The following is a 17,715-nucleotide window of genomic DNA, read 5'->3' as shown; positions in this document are numbered from 1 at the left end:
CAAATTGCTTAAAAAGGAACCAAGTAAACAAGACAATCCACAGGTCCCAAAGTAAATATAAATGGTGCCTTTAACATATAAATCATGTGGGTCCCACGATGACTTGTGCAATAACATGATAACCGTAACATCTCCTGTGTAAACAATTATGAATATGAAAGCCTTATGAAGATTTGTCCATCGTGGTGGTGGAACCCACGAATTCATTCATTTTTTTTATTGCATATGAATCAATGGGGCTTGTGACTGGACCAGTTTCAATACTTGACAACCATGCATTCATTATGAGATAGGTCACTAAGTCAAGCATAAAACACCGCATGAATTGGACGACGACTTTTATTAAAGATCTGAATTCATAACACTAGATTCACATAACAAAAAAAACCACGGAACAAAAAATTGTTAACGTGAAGCGATATTAACTTGGGCAAAACCACGGAACAAAAAACTTGTTGGTCGTGCAAACAAAGCCAAAATTAATCATAGTTCTATATAAAAAAAACTCAAAATTTATGAATTTTTAAATCCAAATTATTTCCCAATAATCAACCATATTTAACTCTGATACCATTTGTTATGATGGATGTTTATATTTAACTTTTGGTGAAAACCATCACCTATCAAATCCAAAATCTATATGGTGAATATTAAGAAATAAATTAACAGAAAAATTGCGGAAGTGTACCTTAATTCATGTTGATAAACTGGTGCTTGAATCCTTAAAGATTTTGGTGTGATCTTCCAGGTCAACACGTATTTACCAATTTTTGAGAGAGCCCTTTAATTTCTGATCTCTGGTATCTTTTCTGACGATGGAATATCAAGAAAGAGCTATTTTGTCGGCACTAGAAAATATGGCAATAAGAATACTTGTGACCTGTGAACTATAACCCTGTTTATAAATAATATTCTTGCTACCTTTTGAATTTCTATTTCAGCTCATTATAGAAATAAAAAATACCCTTAAATCTCTACACATTAAATGCCCATTTCTTGCTAGATACATTAAACCCAAATTATAGTTGATCACTTTAATTGGACTTAGTCTTATTTGACAATTGTATTACGTAATTATTTACATATGAGTCCAATATTAGATTAAAGATTCAACATGCAAGACACACTGATAAAAGTGAGAATGGCCAGGAACCTTCAAGAGTATTATCAACTCTTCAAAAGGGGTATAGCAATTGGGCATTCTGTACCTTTTGGATATGCATTTGTAGGGACAAACTGATTTGGTAACATCCCCTGTAGCAAATCATACCCAAAATGAAGTTAGATCTATCATGTCCAATAATGGAGCAGATAATTGAGAAATGGGCTTCTAAGAAAATTAGAGCTCATTGCATTACATCACCTCTTACATAGATAAAAAAATGCATGACTGGGAAGGCGCTCAAGGGTACAAGGTTTCCAGAGATTTTCGTCAGATCCTTCAACATTTTTGTATGTACCAATAGCGCATTCCTAAGAATCATTGCATTACCTAATTAAAGTAAATTCCTCTAAATTAAAATCGCATTTTCACACTCTCAGCAGCAAATAATTTGTTTCCACATCTTATTTTTCCTTCTTTCATTTAGTTGATATTGACAATTACTCAATAATGCATATTCAAATACTCAAAAAATCTAATAAAGTTAAAGGTACCACGCACACAATGGGCTTGTTTAGATATGGATTATTTGTAAAAAAATTGTAGTTGCATTATAAATATGTTTCTAATCACATTTTTATCTCTTGAACTACCTTTTTTCTTACATATATTACATCACAAAAAGTATTATAGCATTAAAATATATAACAATATACAGGGTAGAGATTTGTAATAATAGAAATCTTATTTGAATAAATAAATATTTTACTTTGACTCTACAGATGCACACCCCCCTACTTTTAAACTGAACACACTTTGAGATTTGCTTCTAGCATGCAACAGCAAAAGGATAATTTTGTTTATTTTTCATTCTTGTGACACGTAATGTGAAGAACGTCTCGTGCAAAATTATATTATTCTATTCTTGTATGTTTAGGTACGTTGACAAAGTTATTTTATTCGTGCATGTAAGTCTATTTCTTAGATTTTCCTCAACCACTTGATCAGCATATATGTTTCTTTTCGTCATTCTTTCTCGCTTGACTTTTCCTGAGAGTAGAGATCCGTGTTTTCTATTTTTCCTAGTAGTTTTAGTTTCAAATTTTTGCTTCAAAGAAAAAAAGATCTAAATAAGTGAACTAAAAAGCAGCAAATTGTAATGACTAAATTACCCAAACAATAGATAAACAAATTAAAAAAGACTTTTGTTAGTAAAGAGGAGAGAGAAAGACCAAATCACAAGTCCATTCTTTCACTATTTCAACCAGGAGCGTCAAATTTGGCTTCCAAAAAGCATAGACGTATTCCCTTTGACTAAAATGAATAAAGATATTCAGGTTCCTGACTCTCTCTCTCTCTCTCGCTTTTTTTTTTCTGCTAATCTTCTCGAACTATGACAATATAATTTGATAAGCGTCCAGCTAATCCAGATTCAGCTTTGAGGGTCGCAGCTGGTCTCCTCCGCAAGTGACAATATATAATTTGTACTTTTCAGAGGAAGAAAATATCTAGTTGCAGGTCTCCTCCGCAAGTCTGTAGTCAAACTCCTCTTTCACTCCGACAACGACGTCGGGGCACGGCTGCTTGTTTAAAATCCAATAGGCATTACTCTCCGATTCTGACATTCAACGAATTAAATATTTTTTGTCAAAATAAAAAATATATAAATTATTAAAAAGATATATATAAATTATCAAAATCCAACAGACATTATCCTCCCCTGAGATTTCTAACAATTTCACTGAGTTTTCCTGAGCTTTAAAAAATTACACATACCTCCCTTTTCATTTAAAATGACAATTTTATTCTTAAATATTTTAATAAAATTCTTTTATTTGGTATGCTTATACTTAGAATGAGTTTTAAAATTATTTTTTCAATCTTCCTGTAGAACTACTATTATTGCATCTCGGTTTCTATTATAACCAAATGTCGAATTAGTGATTTTTTTTTATGAGTTAATTTTATATGTAATCTAACATTTTTATTGATCTTTGTTTTCTATTTTTTAGTATTAAAATTAACAATAAATCAAAAAGAAATGGCCCAAAAGAACTACTAAATTATGATAATCTCATTACTCCAAAAATTTATAAATTTTAAATGAATTATTTCAACATTTTTTTAATCTTATAAATCTAAATTCATAATAAAATACTGTCAAAAATATCATATCATAGTAATAAAATTATTATCATAGGCGTTTATCAAATAGTAGATATAGACATGAAAAATTTGGCATCTTTTCCTTATAATTATACTAAATAATCTTATAATTATATAGAAAAATAAATTAAAACTCATTCCACAAGGGGCATTTTTGGGTATTCATTTAAAAAATTATCCAAATTAATACTATTTCAAGATTTTATTATTAAAACTATCAAATCAAAGGAGGTAAGTGTAATTTTTCAAACTTTGAAGAAGCTTAGTAAAATTGTCAGAAACCTCAGAGGAGGTTTTTGAAATTATCCCAAAGAACAATTTGGCAAACTCGAAAATTGGGTTAACTCCACATACCCCCGGTAAGGTTTCCAATAATTGCACAACACTTCCCTTAAGTTTTAGAAATTACACCTACAAGTGTCGAACAAAAAGTTGTAGACAAGATTTATTTATGAAGGTAATTACTCAATCAGGCTACAAGTGAGGATACAATGTCAAGTTCCGGACGAGCTTTGAGGGTCGTTAAGACACTGTATCCTCACCTGTAACGACTTTTATGGAGCTTGATATATGTATGTAACATGTTGCCAAAAGTCACCGCAGTGAGATTTAAAAATCGTTATTACCAAAAATAGTGGCAGAGCTTTCCTAATATCGCAAGGTATCTTCCTCGCACGTGGCTTCAATCTGTAGCCGGCGTTGTACAAGATAGACTTTTTCGTGGGCCTCTGTAGCCGCCGTGACCAAGCGCTATTGGTCTTTACATTGACCATGCACTGCAGCCCATTTTTCCTTTTGACTCTTTATAAATTACAGGTGAAAATATTTATTGTTGCAATAACATAAAAGAAAAGGTAATATGTCTATCGCGTCCTTGTCAGAGCTTGTGCTCTCCATCTATTTAAGCAGCTCCAACTTCCAAGATTCCTTCATAGCAAACAACATCAATTGTAGCTACTCTCTTCTCATTTTTCCCCTACATTTCCATTACACTAACCAGGGACCATGTTGTTTGCTTGTGCTATTATTGCTCTCATTGTTGTGCTTTTCAGCCACTGGGTATACAGGTGGAGAAACCCCAAGTGTAACGGGGTATTACCGCCAGGCTCGATGGGATTACCAATTATAGGAGAAACAATTGAGTACTTCACCCCTTATGCATCGGATGATGTTCCACCATTCGTACAAAGAAGAGCGGCTAGGTATGTCTAACCCTTTTTTTTTCCGTCTCCTATTTTTCTTCTTACCCTTCTCATTTCTAACTATTCGATACAAAATTCGAATCTTAAATTAGATTGCGGAGAAAACTCTAATACCTTCTCCTAATCATCAGGCCATCCTCAATACTCCATTGGTTATCTAACCACTTTTTAACCAGCTATCACATATATATATTTTAATAATATGACAGCAGTAATAGTTAAGAATATTTTATCTTAACTAGCTTTTCTTTGTTTCCTTTTTTCCCTCTTTGGGAAATTTCAGGTACGGACCAATTTTTCGCACGAGTATAGTTGGGCAGCCAGTCGTTGTATCAACTGATGCTGACTTCAACTTCCGCGTCTTCCAGCAAGAAGGTAATGCTTTCCAAATTTGGTATACTGAGAGTCTCTTCCAGATAATTGGGAAACAAAGTGTACTTGCCCATCATGGAGGCTTCCACAAGTACCTCAAGAGCTTAACGTTCAAGCTTGTTAGCCCCGAAGCCTTAAGAGAGAAGCTAATATATGAAATGGATGCCAGCACTCAAGAATCTCTAAGTTCTTGGAGTAAACTTGGAAAATTAGATGCTAAAGATGGAACATCAGAGGTAAATTAATCAGCATGCTACTATTTGATTATATTAATCAGGATGAATTCGGACTGTACGTACAGAGCATTGCATGAAAAGTAGTAATGAACAATCTCATTTTCTCCAGTTGGTATTTAAATATGCTGCCAAGAAGATGCTTGGCTATGAAGAAAGCAAGGATCAGCAAAAATTGAGAGACAGTTATAAGGCATTCATGGATGGCTTGATCTCATTTCCTCTCAACATCCCTGGAACACCGTTCCATGCTTGCTTACAAGTAATCAATTGTTATTGTTGTTGTTCGTCATTTGGAATTCTTTTTATATTGAAAGATCGATGTTCACTATACCAACAAGAAAAAAAAAACATATTCATTATCAATATATGACTACGTAAAATATATATGCTTTCATAAATGCCGTATCAGATTGAACGAACTATATGGTTTTCATTTTCCAGGGACGTAAGAAAGCAATGAAGGTCATCAAGGACATCTTTGAGAGGAAGCGCTCGGGCAATGACACTTCGAAAGACTTTGTGGACCATTTACTTGAGCAAATAAAGAAAGAAGACACTTTTTTGAACGAAGAAATTGCGAGGGACCTGGTATTTTTGTTTCTATTTGCTGCCCATGAAACGACTTCAACAGCTTTGACTGTGGCCTTGAGGTATCTAGATGGCCATCCACGTGTTATGGCTGAACTAAAGGTCCGTGACTTTCCGAAACAATTTCTCCCGTTGTCATCTGTATTTACCCTTTAATTCTCCAATTCTTCTGCAAGTTCAATATTTAAATGATTAATATTCTATATATACCGATAGTGTGCATTGTTTTAAATATGAAAGATTACTTCATATTTAAATAGTCATTCGTTTTTGTAGAGAGAGCATGAAAATATTCTTAAAATGCGAGAAACGGAAGGTTCTGCTGTTTCTTGGAAAGAGTACAAGTCTATGACTTTCACACACATGGTACGCTCCAATTAACCAGACATTTCATTGTATCTATCATTTGAATCATATAGTGAGCTAGACCATTTACATCTTAAGTTTTGTTGTCTACTGTAGGTTATAAATGAAACACTTAGGCTTGCAAATATTACTCCTGGGATTTTGCGCAAAGTTGTCAAGGAAGTTGAAGTAAAAGGTACGCTTCAATATGTCATTTGGCATCTTCTTGAAAATCATTTGTCACACTTTCTTTATTTTGGACCAGTGATACCTTTCTCCTGCACAAAAAAGGAAAAAAAAAAAAGAAGAAAGAAAAACTCTCTTTAATAACTACTTGGGTTGGGCATTTTTTCATGGGAGTAAAAATATAGAAAATAAATGATTTGTTTCCTTGGTTCCTCTTTTCCACCATTATAACTTCCAGTTTTGACTAATAAGTGCGAATGATTTGCAGGGTATACAATTCCTGCTGGCTGGACGGTAATGGTTTGTCCATCATGTGTTCATTTGGATCCTAATGTATATGCAAACCCCCATGAATTTAACCCATGGCGATGGGAGGTAATTTGATCATCGACATATTTGAGCAATATATGCACACAAGAAAGATAAACTTACAAAACAAAAGTTAAACAAAATCAAGTAAAAATGATTTAGGGTTTTTCTGCTGTTTTTTCAATCAAAAGGGCAAAGAATTACACATGGGATCAAAAAATTTCATGGCATTTGCTGGTGGTACGAGGCTTTGCGTTGGTGCTGACTATGCAAAGGTGCAGATGTCAATTTTTCTGCATTACTTGGTCACAAAATACACGTAAGGATTTCCAAATCACAATTCCCACCATCTTCGCTTAAATACATATAGAAGAAGCTAATTCCTATATATTATAAATTGATGTCCACTTAACTTCTTCGATTTTTCAAGAAAGACTGTCTAATTTGAATTTTCAGCTGGAGAGTTACCAACGGAGCAGAGAGAATCCGGACACCTACTGGTATTCGTTACCCCAAGGGATTGCACATGGAGATTTCAGAGAACAAATAGATTTTAAGCTGGGCGCGTACGAATAAAGCCTGTACTTTCAGAAGCGTATTTATGATGCAGTAATTTACCGTCATATTGTAATTTACCTTACTTTGCAATATTGTAAGTGCCTAATAAACAACATTTTACGTGGTGTCTTTCTTGACACTATTGTAATTGTTGAAGATGTTATAATAGTTGCAGTTTGAGCTTCGACTAATTGTTTTTCTTCACCAAAATCGATGCAATGATCTTATTTATGAGGACAAATCAAGCCAAGAAACAATACATGTATATGTATGCAGTAAATATTGCTCCTTACATCTTATAAAGTTTGTCGCAGTTCAAGAATTACAATTTTTATTAATAGTGGATAGAATTTGAAACTTGATGTGTAGTTTCTAACTCATAAAGAATTGTGGGGCTATGATATTTGTTCAATCCTAGGTTTTGTGGAAAATCTTAGATATTTGAAAGTTTTACCAAATCTTAGATTGTTGTGATTTTAATTACTTGATAACTGTTACATACTACAAAAAAGTAGTTGTTTTACTTTCTTGATAATAGTACGTGGACTCAAAAAAAAAAAACATGCATTGAACTTTTACGGAGTGCCTGAGGAGTAAATGACTAAATGAAGAAATTAAATAGAAATATATCAACTAATTTATATAAATGACAAATAATTTAGAACCATCCAACAAAGAAAGTATGCAATATCAATGGGATGGAGGGGATTTTGGCCTGACCCTCTTTATCATGGAATTGTATGTTATTGGCCTTCCCACTGTAGGAACGTCAATCCGGTGCCATTCAACCACGACACGTGTTGCTCCCAAAACTCCGACGTGTTTTTTCTTCTCTCTTCCCCACAGCCACAAACACCAGAGCAAACTCCGGCAGGTTGACAGAAAGACTAAATCCCTCTTTGAGTAGTAAGTAGAGGTACTTTCTTACCAAAAAAAAAAAAAAAAGTAGAGGTACTAACCCTTGATATACAGTTTTTTTAGATTTTCCTTTCCTTTAAATTAGGATAAATTTGATTATAAAAATATTATTGCCTAAAAAAATTGATGCACAGCGGGTGCAGGTGAAATAACTGATGCATCTATTTTTTTAACAAAAAAACATGATTGACCTCAAAATCACCAAAATCTTACTATTTTTTTGCCTGTATTAACAACATGCTTCCAAGTCTCCATCAAAGAACTTTCAAGCTGTACAGAAGTAATTGACATAAAAAAATAAAAGAATAAAAATAAACTCTTGGGCCACACCTCATAATTTGGTGGACACGAAGTGGGGGATGGTCATAATTTACCACACTACAATTGGCCCCTTTAGTAGATCTAATCCAGGATGACAAATTACGAAAACAACTTGCATTTTGGACTCCTCCAAATGAGTGTGAGAGTCTTTTATGGGAATGGTATCTGTGAAAGTATAGAAGTGAAATTAAGTTTAGGTAATCGATTAGAAGTTGAACATATGTGCTTTACAGCTGAAAATAAAATATGGTTAATTCATAACTCGCTTGTGGCTAAAAGATCTCCCATAGTTTATGGAAATAATTTCATGATTTTATGGAAGTAACACAAAATTTTCTAGATTATGTATATAAGGTGTTGGAATATTTTAATAAAATTGTTAAATTCTCAATTAGATGTGTAAGTTATAAGGAGAATAAATTGGTGAATATTTTTCAAATTTATTGGTGTTTGAATGATTTTTGACTAAAGATTTGTTATATAAAATTATGGCTTTTCAATTCCAATAAATTTTGTAACTTACAATTCAAATTAGAGTGTGTCTTGAATAGCCAATAATTTTCAGCATCTACTCAACATATTATTAGTTAGGTTATGTTTGACTAACCTACAATTTCGGCGTAGAAAACGGTTGATTTGATGATGGCGTCAAACACTTGGAACTTCGAGTCTTCAACACCGATAGCAGGAGAATTTGTTTGACTTGATTTGGACTTGGATTTGAGGAAGAAAGCTCTTGAGGGAATTTGACAGAGTTTCTCCGAATGTTAGGGATTTTTCTATATCTTTGCCTTGAGGGAAGACCTCTATTTATAGCCAAAATATGTAGGCCAGGACTTCAAGAAAACCCTCAGAATCTTCCTGCATTTTGGATCACTTGTTACCCAAGAAATCCATTTAACTTGGGCTTAAATATTGGGCCAACCCAGATAGTCCATTGTGAATTAATAAATCAATTAATTCACTCCAACTTAAATGGACATTACGGATTTAATTTGATTTAATAACCCATATAATATTGGCCCGATTTGCCAGTCCAAAACATGATGGACTTCTATAATTTAATTTAATTTAATCAAGATCGATTTAGTTTAAATAAATCTTGACTAAAATAAATTAAATAAATTTTCTTTGTCTACAAATGCCCCCACTTCAAGACTCAATTGAGACTTGCTTGTCAAGGATTGAAATAGAGACTTGAAGTACTTGTTTTTTTTTTTTTTGTTTAATATAAGGAGGCTGATTTCCCTTGAATCACGTGTGGTCTACACCAAGGTGCAATGCGTAGGATCATTACCCAAGTGATTACAATGAAACTGTTGCTTGCAATTAGTCTCGTGCATTTGGGAAACTTCTATGACCATTGCACCGCCCAACATCTAATAATCAAAGCATGGCTATCACTTTGTTCGGTGGAATACTTATCATGAAACTTCCACTTTCGAGAGCCGAGACGTGGTGCAAAGATTAGGAAATGTCTTCACACTTCGGCACTCAAAATTATATGCGGCAGACTTGCTAAATCAAAGATAATTTCCAATTCGCATCTCGGCTAATTGGAAGTTACTCGAATTTGGCAGCTTCCAAGTTCATGATCTTGTTATAACCAGCCTTTGCAAATTCCAGACGGCCATCGGTTTCTTTTTTTTTTTTTTTTTTTTTTTTTTTTTTTTTTTTTTTTTTTTTTTGCAACCTGGCACCAGCTCGATTTGAAGGAGCAAAACCCATTGAATTTTATATTTCCAAATGCTATGAGAAACTGGTCACAAATATTTGGAACCTTCTTAACTTAGGTAACCGCCAACCAAACATGTTAACTCTCACCACCTTGTATGAGGTTTCAAACCAGGAAACAAAATTGATGGTTGCCGAATCTTATTCGCAAGCAAATTGGCATTGATTTCTTAAACTTGATTTAAAGAAGTGCCATTGCCGAAACTTGTAGCTTCCAAATTGGAATTGATTTCTCAAACTTGATTTAAAGAAGTACTACTGCCGAAACTTGTAGCTTCCAATTGATTCATGTATAGAATCATACTGCCGTGGCTTCAATGCTTTAAAGAGACAGGAGCCCATTTTCCCTTTTGACTTGCAATTGATTCCAAGAGAATTAGAAACATACCACCTTCGATTATTTCCAAATTGAGCATTGCCGAATTCATTGAGCACTTGCAATGAATTGGTAATTGGGCAAGTGCCTGCTGAATTGAGTACTGCCGAATGCATTCGGAATTGAACAAACTTCATTGAGCACTGCCAAATCCATTGAGCACTTGCAATGAATTAGCTAATTGCCAAAACCAACTATTGGACGGTGTAGAAGGTAGGTGATTTCTTTCCTTCTGACCTTTACTTTCACGTACCAATCAAAATAGGTCCACCGCCCAGAATCACACACCATGGGAGCAAATCGACAATTGCTAAAATCAACTTGTAAACCATTGGAAACTATCAACCGAATGACTTTTGGAAACTGAACCCAAGATGCTAAAATTGTAGTTGTATCATCGAAGTGGTTTGGTAATTATCAAACCAATGGTATTGTCTGCAAGATGGCTTCATTGATTTTTAGAATTCCAGATGTCCCAAGAGACAAATCGCGGACCTTTAGGCAACCGAGCTTCCGAGCAATTGTTCAATCAAACCCCTATTGCTTCACTTTCCAAACCCCTCAAGCGTCAAGCAAGATACTGAAACCAGAAAGTGCTAAGACCAACTCATGGCCTAAACGAGTTTTTCGGCAACACGGCACTTCCCAAATTTCACCAGCTTCCTCAATTGAATGAGAAACTGACTTCCTCTTTTCTAGCGTATATGAGTTTTATATACAGAGGTAGAGCTGCCCGAAGCTATACCGAAAATTTTTCCAGCTTTCGTGAAGAATTACAACTTGCGAAGCTCTCAAGCTTGTGAGGTTTTCTAGCTTTCGTCTTGATACTATTCCAATCGCACCAAAATTTTCCAGCCTTCTTGGTGAATTACAATTTGCGAAGCCTTCTAGCTTGTGCAGTTTTCCAGCTTTCACTCAGACCGAAATTTTCCAGCTTTCTTGGGGAATTACAATTTGTGAACTTCACCCCAGGTAACTCGCAATCTCATCTGGAAACTTTCTTACTAAGAAATTCGATTTTCTCACGTTTGTCATTGCTGGAATTTTAATTTTCGTGCACCCTTTATTGCTGAAAAATTGCATGTGTTGCTTGTTCAATTGACCCAATGAGACTTAGTGCACATAGGGACTGCCTGGCTTTGATTCATGCTTGACCCCCTGTCTCAAGTCAATTTCGGACTTCATTGTCACTTTGCATGTGAATTGGCATCATATGAAGATACGAAATTTATAAGCACCAATTCCGTTTCTTTTTTCTTTTTTTTTTTTTTTTTTTTTTGTACTGCCGGATGAAACCTGGCTCATCATAAGATCGTATGAAAGCTCTTGCTTTCATTGAGAATCAAGTCTTTCCCGAACCTTGAATTCTCGAAATTTGCATGGTATGACCCTTTATTCTGGTTATTCACCAAATTGGGGCCAATGAATCACTTCACAATAGCATAACCACCTGTATTCATGATTTTTTTTTTTTTTTTTTTTTTTTAAAAAAAAGCGATAAACCTTGCTGGACCCATCAAGTTGAACATGACAAAACCCACCTCGCGGCACATTCACATTGTTTTCACCAATACCATAGGGTGAGGCTGCTTGCCAGATGATTACTTCATGCCATTATTTAGCTAATAAGTGTCCCTATTCCAAGACCATTCAAGCTTTCTTCGTTGTCTTACATGCAAGACATCTTTCCTTGTTTCAGGCCACAATATGTAGAGCTAGGCCAAGTCCACGGTCCCCTCTTGTTTTAATATAATTCCATGCTGATTCAACTGGTAGCTAGCACGAAGTGCTCACCAACACGTGCCACGCATCACAACTTTCTTTTGCATGTCACTTTTTGCGAAGCCAGGCAAAATTTTCATTGCTTGACGAATTTTTTTTTTTTTTTTTTTTTTATTTGCAGCAGACGTTGACATTTCTGCTAGAGCAAATTGTTGTTCCAATTGTGTCCACAATTTTAGGACCATAGCTCTTGGAGTTCAAAAAACTAAGGTAATTCACATACCTTATGGCTTTTATTTCTTGTCAATGCCAATTTTTTTTTTTTTTTTTTTTTTTTTTTGTGATATGAAAGAAGGATCCCCGACACATCCTGTATGGTGGACATTTAATTTGAAGAAGGCGCAACCGCAAACTCCCACGAGAGCCATATTATGGCTTGAGGAGTACACCAAGGAGGTGCGACCAAGAAATTTGAAGAAGGTGCAACCGCAAACTCCCACGAGAGCCATATTATGGCTTGAGGAGTACACCAAGGAGGTGCGACCAATATTTGAAGAAGGTGCAACCGCAAACTCCCACGAGAGCCATATTATGGCTTGAGGAGTACATGAAGACGGTGCAACCAAGAAATTTGAAGAAGGCGCAACCGCAAACTCCCACGAGAGCCATATCATGGCTTGAGGAGTACATGAAGAATAAGACACGACTACCCACTTCAATAAAACTCACCCAAAAATTCAAGAAGCTTTTACTATCTTCGACCATGCCATTTTAACCAAACTTTCTTTTTCCTTCCTTTTGCTGCAGGTTAATCTTGATGCAATGGTGGTGTTCAAGGAAGTCGCTTTTTCAAACGAAAAGTATCTCCTTATCACTGACAGCGATGGTGACTCCGGTGACAAAGGAACGAAATTATTAGTGCATCCCCCTATACAAGGAAGTTACTCAGGTAAGTGGCCTTCTCACCAGTACCCAGAGTTAAAGAATTGGTCACTCGACCTTCCTCAAGATGATGGCACGAAGGTTCACTCCTTGAAATCCCTTATTCATGATAAGGAGCCAAGGACAACTCCTTTTCAGACCCTTGGCAGGCGGATCATAGATGGAGATGCACATTGGGGTCCTTCCTTGAGACTCAGTGGTGCATTCAGTTACATCGAGAATTATTGGGAGTGGTTGGAGGATATTCTCGGCAGGAACAAACAAGAACTCCGTGAAAATTGCTTGTTTGATGCCTTATATGCTTCGCTTTTCACATATGATAGGAACCTCCATGTACTTAGAGCATTCTGCGAGGCGTGGTGTCCGGACACTAATACCTTGCATACATCTGTTGGAGAACTGTCTCTTTCACTTTGGGACTTGCACAAGTTGGGGGGACTTCCAATCATCGGGGGTATCTATGAAGAGGTAATCCCATGCGCGGAGGAGCTAACTGGGGTTAATGAAAAGAAATTAAGGCATATTCCACAAAGTTGTGAGTATCTGTTCGCAGCCTTACATCATCTCCAACGTGGGGAATCCAACAAAGCTGGAGTTTCTGCTGACCAGTGGATTAATTTCTGGTTTAAAGGCAAAACCAGGTACTCAAAGCCAAAGCAGAGAAGGATAAAGAGGGCATCTCGTGCTCAAGCAACCCAAAATCCGGATGGCGAAATTGGACAACCGCGCAAATTTTCAAGTCAAGACAATGGTGTATTTAATACCATCGGAGTTAAACTTCACTTGCGGGAAGAGAGTTATCTTGCAGCATTTATATCTTGCTGGCTCTGTGTCTTTGTTTTACCAGATGAGGACCCCCACTATATTAGACCATCTACTTTCAAAATGGCTAGTATGATGGCTGCCGGTCGTAAGACTTGCCTTGCTGTTCCTGTCCTGCTAAGCATATACCGTGGGCTTGATAAAATTTCAAACTCAGCTACCCCAGGATGTGCACGTGCGGCCTTTCCGGTGCACTACGTATATGCTTGGTTAGCGAGTTATTTCTCTACCCATTATTCGACTCCAAATACCATGCCTGGACCTACCATGACCAACTATTCTGGAGAGGGTGGCGCACGATACTTTGATGAAAATAGTGCTCGCGACCTCATTCATCAGGGAGATAAAGTAACTTGGGGAATCACTTCTCTTGTGAAGAATCGCAATGAACTCTTTATTGACGATGGCAAACTAGCAAATCTCGAACTAAGTTATTTTGTAAGCGCCTGCTCAAATTACTTAGTTTTGCATGCTGAAGGGGATTTCCTTGTTGAGCCATATAGTCCATATAGATTCGCGCGACAATTCGGGTTTTATCAAGTTCCTCCACAGGAACTCGGGGCAGATGTGCGTTCCACAAATTATGACTTGAGTCGAATACTCTGGCGCACTGCTATTCGTAGTAAAACAGAGTCAAAGATACTTTTTCCTAGCTATCCCTTGAATGCTAGCAAGCACACATCTTCAGGCTTTCAAACATGGTGGTCTACGGTACATGATGATTACCTCCTCAAAGGGCGTGATACTTTGATTAAGAGTATCCAATCAAGTGGGGAGCAGAAGAGGTCAAAAGGGAAGGAACTTGCAAATCTGAACAATCTCTCCAAGGTTGACAACAGTCTTGAGATGAAGCAAAAGACTGTGAGAAACGAGAAGGAAATTTTGAAGAGTTCAAACAACAAGGTTGCTACCCTTGAGGACCTTACCCCTAATGAACAATTTTCGAAGGGTACTTCAGTTCGTCTTCCCTCAAAAATTGTGAAAGCCATTGATCATGATTCTTGCAATTCACATGAGGAGAAGAGGAGCGAGCCTTTTGATGAGGAGGATGAGCAATCCACTAGCACGGACCAGCATTGGAAGCGCAAGAAGTCCAAGGTAATGACTTTCCCTTTGGATGATATTGGTTTAGATCCTAAGGAACTCTTTAAAGACATTCCGGATATATCTGTGCCTGGTATAAGCCGTGTCAATATTGTAAGGACCCCCCTTGCCTTCTTTAATTTAGCATTTGAAATCTACTTGTCAATTTCATATTCATGATTTGTCTCATAACGTTTTCCTTACAGTTGGATGATCAAGACTTGATCTTCATTGATGATGGAGAACCAAGTCAAATATCAGTTGAAGGACCTACTGCATTTGAACTTTTGGCCAAACAAGTGATCAGTTCTACCCAACAAATGGGTGCTAGTGAGAATTCCAAAAAGGCAGTAGAGGATGGAAATGTGATTCAGCAAATCACGCCACAGAAGGTGGAACATATGACTCCATCGGCCCAAAAGAAACTCAAAATTTTCGATCCACCATCGTGGCCAAGGGCACCTCGAGTATCTGAATTTTGCCCCCAAAATGTGATCTCAACATGCCGTCGAGACTATATCCAAATGTTGTGGAATAACTTGAGGGTGATGATATCTCAAACAGCCTTAGAGCGCATGCCTGCACTTGAAATGAAAGCCAACGAAATCATAGAGGAAATGCAAAGCTTCAATGCCGCGGATATCTCAAATTTGCAAGGCCTTTTAAAGGCTTTCTTTGCAAATGCAGCTCGTTACGTTGCAGTGAAATCTTCTCTCTCAAATAAAATTCCAGCTGAATCATATGATGAGTTGCTTTCTACGGCTACCCAACATCTTAGAGACGCTCAGAGTAAGGAGAGACAACAGGCAGAGAAGATCTCAACACACATGTTGAAGCTTAAGGAGATTGATCGCGAGGAAGTAGAGTTGAGGAAGCGACTTGAGTTCTTGGATACTCACAGGAAGGAGACGCTTTCACTGCTACGAGAAGAGCAAGATGATCTTACCCGAGTGCAAGGCGTGATGGTCGACTTACAAAATGAAGTTCGAAAGATCGAGAATTCCCCGCCCCTACTTGCTGAGGAGAGTCAAACTTTGGACAAGATGCAAGCGTTACTTGAAAGCAACCAAAAGGAGCTGTCGTCATTTGAATTCTAGGAATAGTTGCAAAATTTTTTTTTTTTTTTTTTTTTACTTTGTTTCAAATTTCATCTTTTGTTACCTGCTCAAAGCGTGTAGCTATGAGCACAAACATTTCATAATGAAGCTTGCTCTCTCTTTTTCACATTCTTGCAGACGCCCTCGTCTTTACTTGCTTTTTCGATAGCCACCATTTTAGACTATCAACCGTAGTATGAACAATTCTATCTTTGCATAATTTTGATCACACTTGAAAAGATAATTATCCAAATAATTTGGTAATCTGAATAATACACTTTCAAGTATATGTCACAAAATAATTCGAATTGTCTTAAAGATGAACGCTCCTTTTTTTTTTTTTTTTATCAAAAGAATCATCCGGACAAAGGATTTAGTTTTATATAATTGTAACTGAACTTAGAAGTTGCCCTCTAAGCTGCCTACGTATCCCAACAGGGAATCAAGTCACACGTAGTTCCTACCATTCACAGTTTAAACTCTTGCGGGTCAGGAGTATCCATTTGTTTACCACCTTAGATTTGGTGGAGTGTTTCAGCAGTTTAACCACGTGCTACACTATTGGTGGTTGTTATCCACAGTTTTAGCTCATGCGGGTCTGGAGCAACAGGCAGTTTAGACTCATGCGTCGTGGAGTAGTTCACTTTTTTTTTTTTTTTTATGGCATGTATAACTTCACGAATTTTCCATTTATAGGACCAACTTTCACGCCATCTTTGTCCACTAATTTGTACGCACCATTCGTGTAGACTTCTCGAACAATGTACGGCCCATCCCATTTAGAGACGAATTTGTCTTTAGTGCGATGAGTCATAACTATTGGCCTTCGAACGGCAAGTACCATGTCCCCGACTTGAAAGGAGCGACGTCGAACTTTCTTATTAAAAGCTCTAGAGAGACGGGCTTGATAGCACTCCAGATTTTGTTGGGCCTCCAATCTCTTTTCATCCAAAGCTTCCAACTCTTCAAGGCGCAGGCGAACATTTTCTTCCTCCGTGAGCCCTTCTTGGATAGCAATTCTCAAAGAAGGAATTTGTTGCTCAAGGGGCAGAACAGCTTCTACACCATAGACCAAGGCATATGGTGTGGCTTGCGTCGGAGTTCGGTATGTGGTGCGATAGGCCCAAAGAGTTTCGCCTATCCTTTCGTGCCAATCCTTCTTTGACTTTGCCACCACTTTCTTCAACAAGTTACATAAAGTTTTGTTGAATGCCTCTGCGAGACCATTGGCGGGGGCATTATACATGGAGGACTTGCGTTGCTTGAGATTAAATTTCTCACATAACTTATCCATCAAGCCATTGGAGAAGGATTTTCCATTATCAGTGATAATGTACCGGGGAACTCCATAACGGTAAATAATATTCACACGAATAAAATTCACCACATCTTCCTTTCTAACTTGTTTGAGCGGTATGGCTTCAGCCCACTTAGAAAAGTAGTCGGTCGCAGCCAATATATATAAGTGTTGACCGGACGACTTTGGTAATGGCCCCACAACATCAAGGCCCCAAGCATCAAAAGGCCAAGAAGCAACGGTCGGGTGTAACGGCTCGGGTGGTTGATGAATGTAATTTGCATGAAACTGGCAAGCTTGACATTTTTGAGCATATTCTATGCAATCTTTGACCATAGT

The 17,715-nt window shown here is 36.9% G+C and overlaps 2 protein-coding genes across 2 annotated transcripts; both read left to right on the top strand.

Moving 5' to 3' along the window:
• The first annotated feature begins 4,198 nt into the window (after nucleotides 1-4,198).
• Nucleotides 4,199-7,255, top strand: LOC113732472 (cytochrome P450 87A3-like). Its single transcript, XM_027258248.2, has 9 exons — nucleotides 4,199-4,470; nucleotides 4,754-5,078; nucleotides 5,188-5,337; nucleotides 5,520-5,768; nucleotides 5,943-6,032; nucleotides 6,129-6,207; nucleotides 6,466-6,572; nucleotides 6,698-6,825; nucleotides 6,963-7,255. The coding sequence occupies exons 1-9, from the start codon at nucleotides 4,274-4,276 to the stop codon at nucleotides 7,054-7,056; spliced, it is 1,419 nt and encodes a 472-aa protein (XP_027114049.2). The 5' UTR covers nucleotides 4,199-4,273; the 3' UTR covers nucleotides 7,057-7,255.
• A 3,965-nt stretch (nucleotides 7,256-11,220) lies between these two features.
• LOC140037001 (uncharacterized) lies at nucleotides 11,221-16,187 on the top strand. The gene is made up of 4 exons (XM_072080458.1): nucleotides 11,221-11,385; nucleotides 12,320-12,405; nucleotides 12,943-14,997; nucleotides 15,189-16,187. The coding sequence occupies exons 3-4, from the start codon at nucleotides 12,958-12,960 to the stop codon at nucleotides 16,077-16,079; spliced, it is 2,931 nt and encodes a 976-aa protein (XP_071936559.1). The 5' UTR covers nucleotides 11,221-11,385; nucleotides 12,320-12,405; nucleotides 12,943-12,957; the 3' UTR covers nucleotides 16,080-16,187.
• The last annotated feature ends 1,528 nt before the right edge of the window (nucleotides 16,188-17,715 follow it).

Source organism: Coffea arabica, chromosome 2e (assembly GCF_036785885.1).
Source record: "Coffea arabica cultivar ET-39 chromosome 2e, Coffea Arabica ET-39 HiFi, whole genome shotgun sequence".
In the NCBI taxonomy this organism is placed as follows: Eukaryota; Viridiplantae; Streptophyta; class Magnoliopsida; order Gentianales; family Rubiaceae; genus Coffea; species Coffea arabica.
Note: the sequence above shows the minus strand (reverse complement) of the source record. Positions and strands in the feature narration are given on the sequence as shown.

What these genes read in the sequence shown, in the direction of transcription:
- LOC140037001 (XM_072080458.1), top strand. Translation starts at nt 12,958, where the DNA reads ATGGTGGTGTTCAAGGAAGTCGCTTTTTCAAACGAAAAGTATCTCCTT. An exon ending in GGAAGCGCAAGAAGTCCAAG is followed by an intron (nt 14,998 to 15,188) that starts GTAATGACTTTC and finishes TTTTCCTTACAG; the next exon opens with TTGGATGATCAAGACTTGAT.
- LOC113732472 (XM_027258248.2), top strand. Translation starts at nt 4,274, where the DNA reads ATGTTGTTTGCTTGTGCTATTATTGCTCTCATTGTTGTGCTTTTCAGC. An exon ending in CTAAAGATGGAACATCAGAG is followed by an intron (nt 5,079 to 5,187) that starts GTAAATTAATCA and finishes CATTTTCTCCAG; the next exon opens with TTGGTATTTAAATATGCTGC. An exon ending in CGTTCCATGCTTGCTTACAA is followed by an intron (nt 5,338 to 5,519) that starts GTAATCAATTGT and finishes TTCATTTTCCAG; the next exon opens with GGACGTAAGAAAGCAATGAA.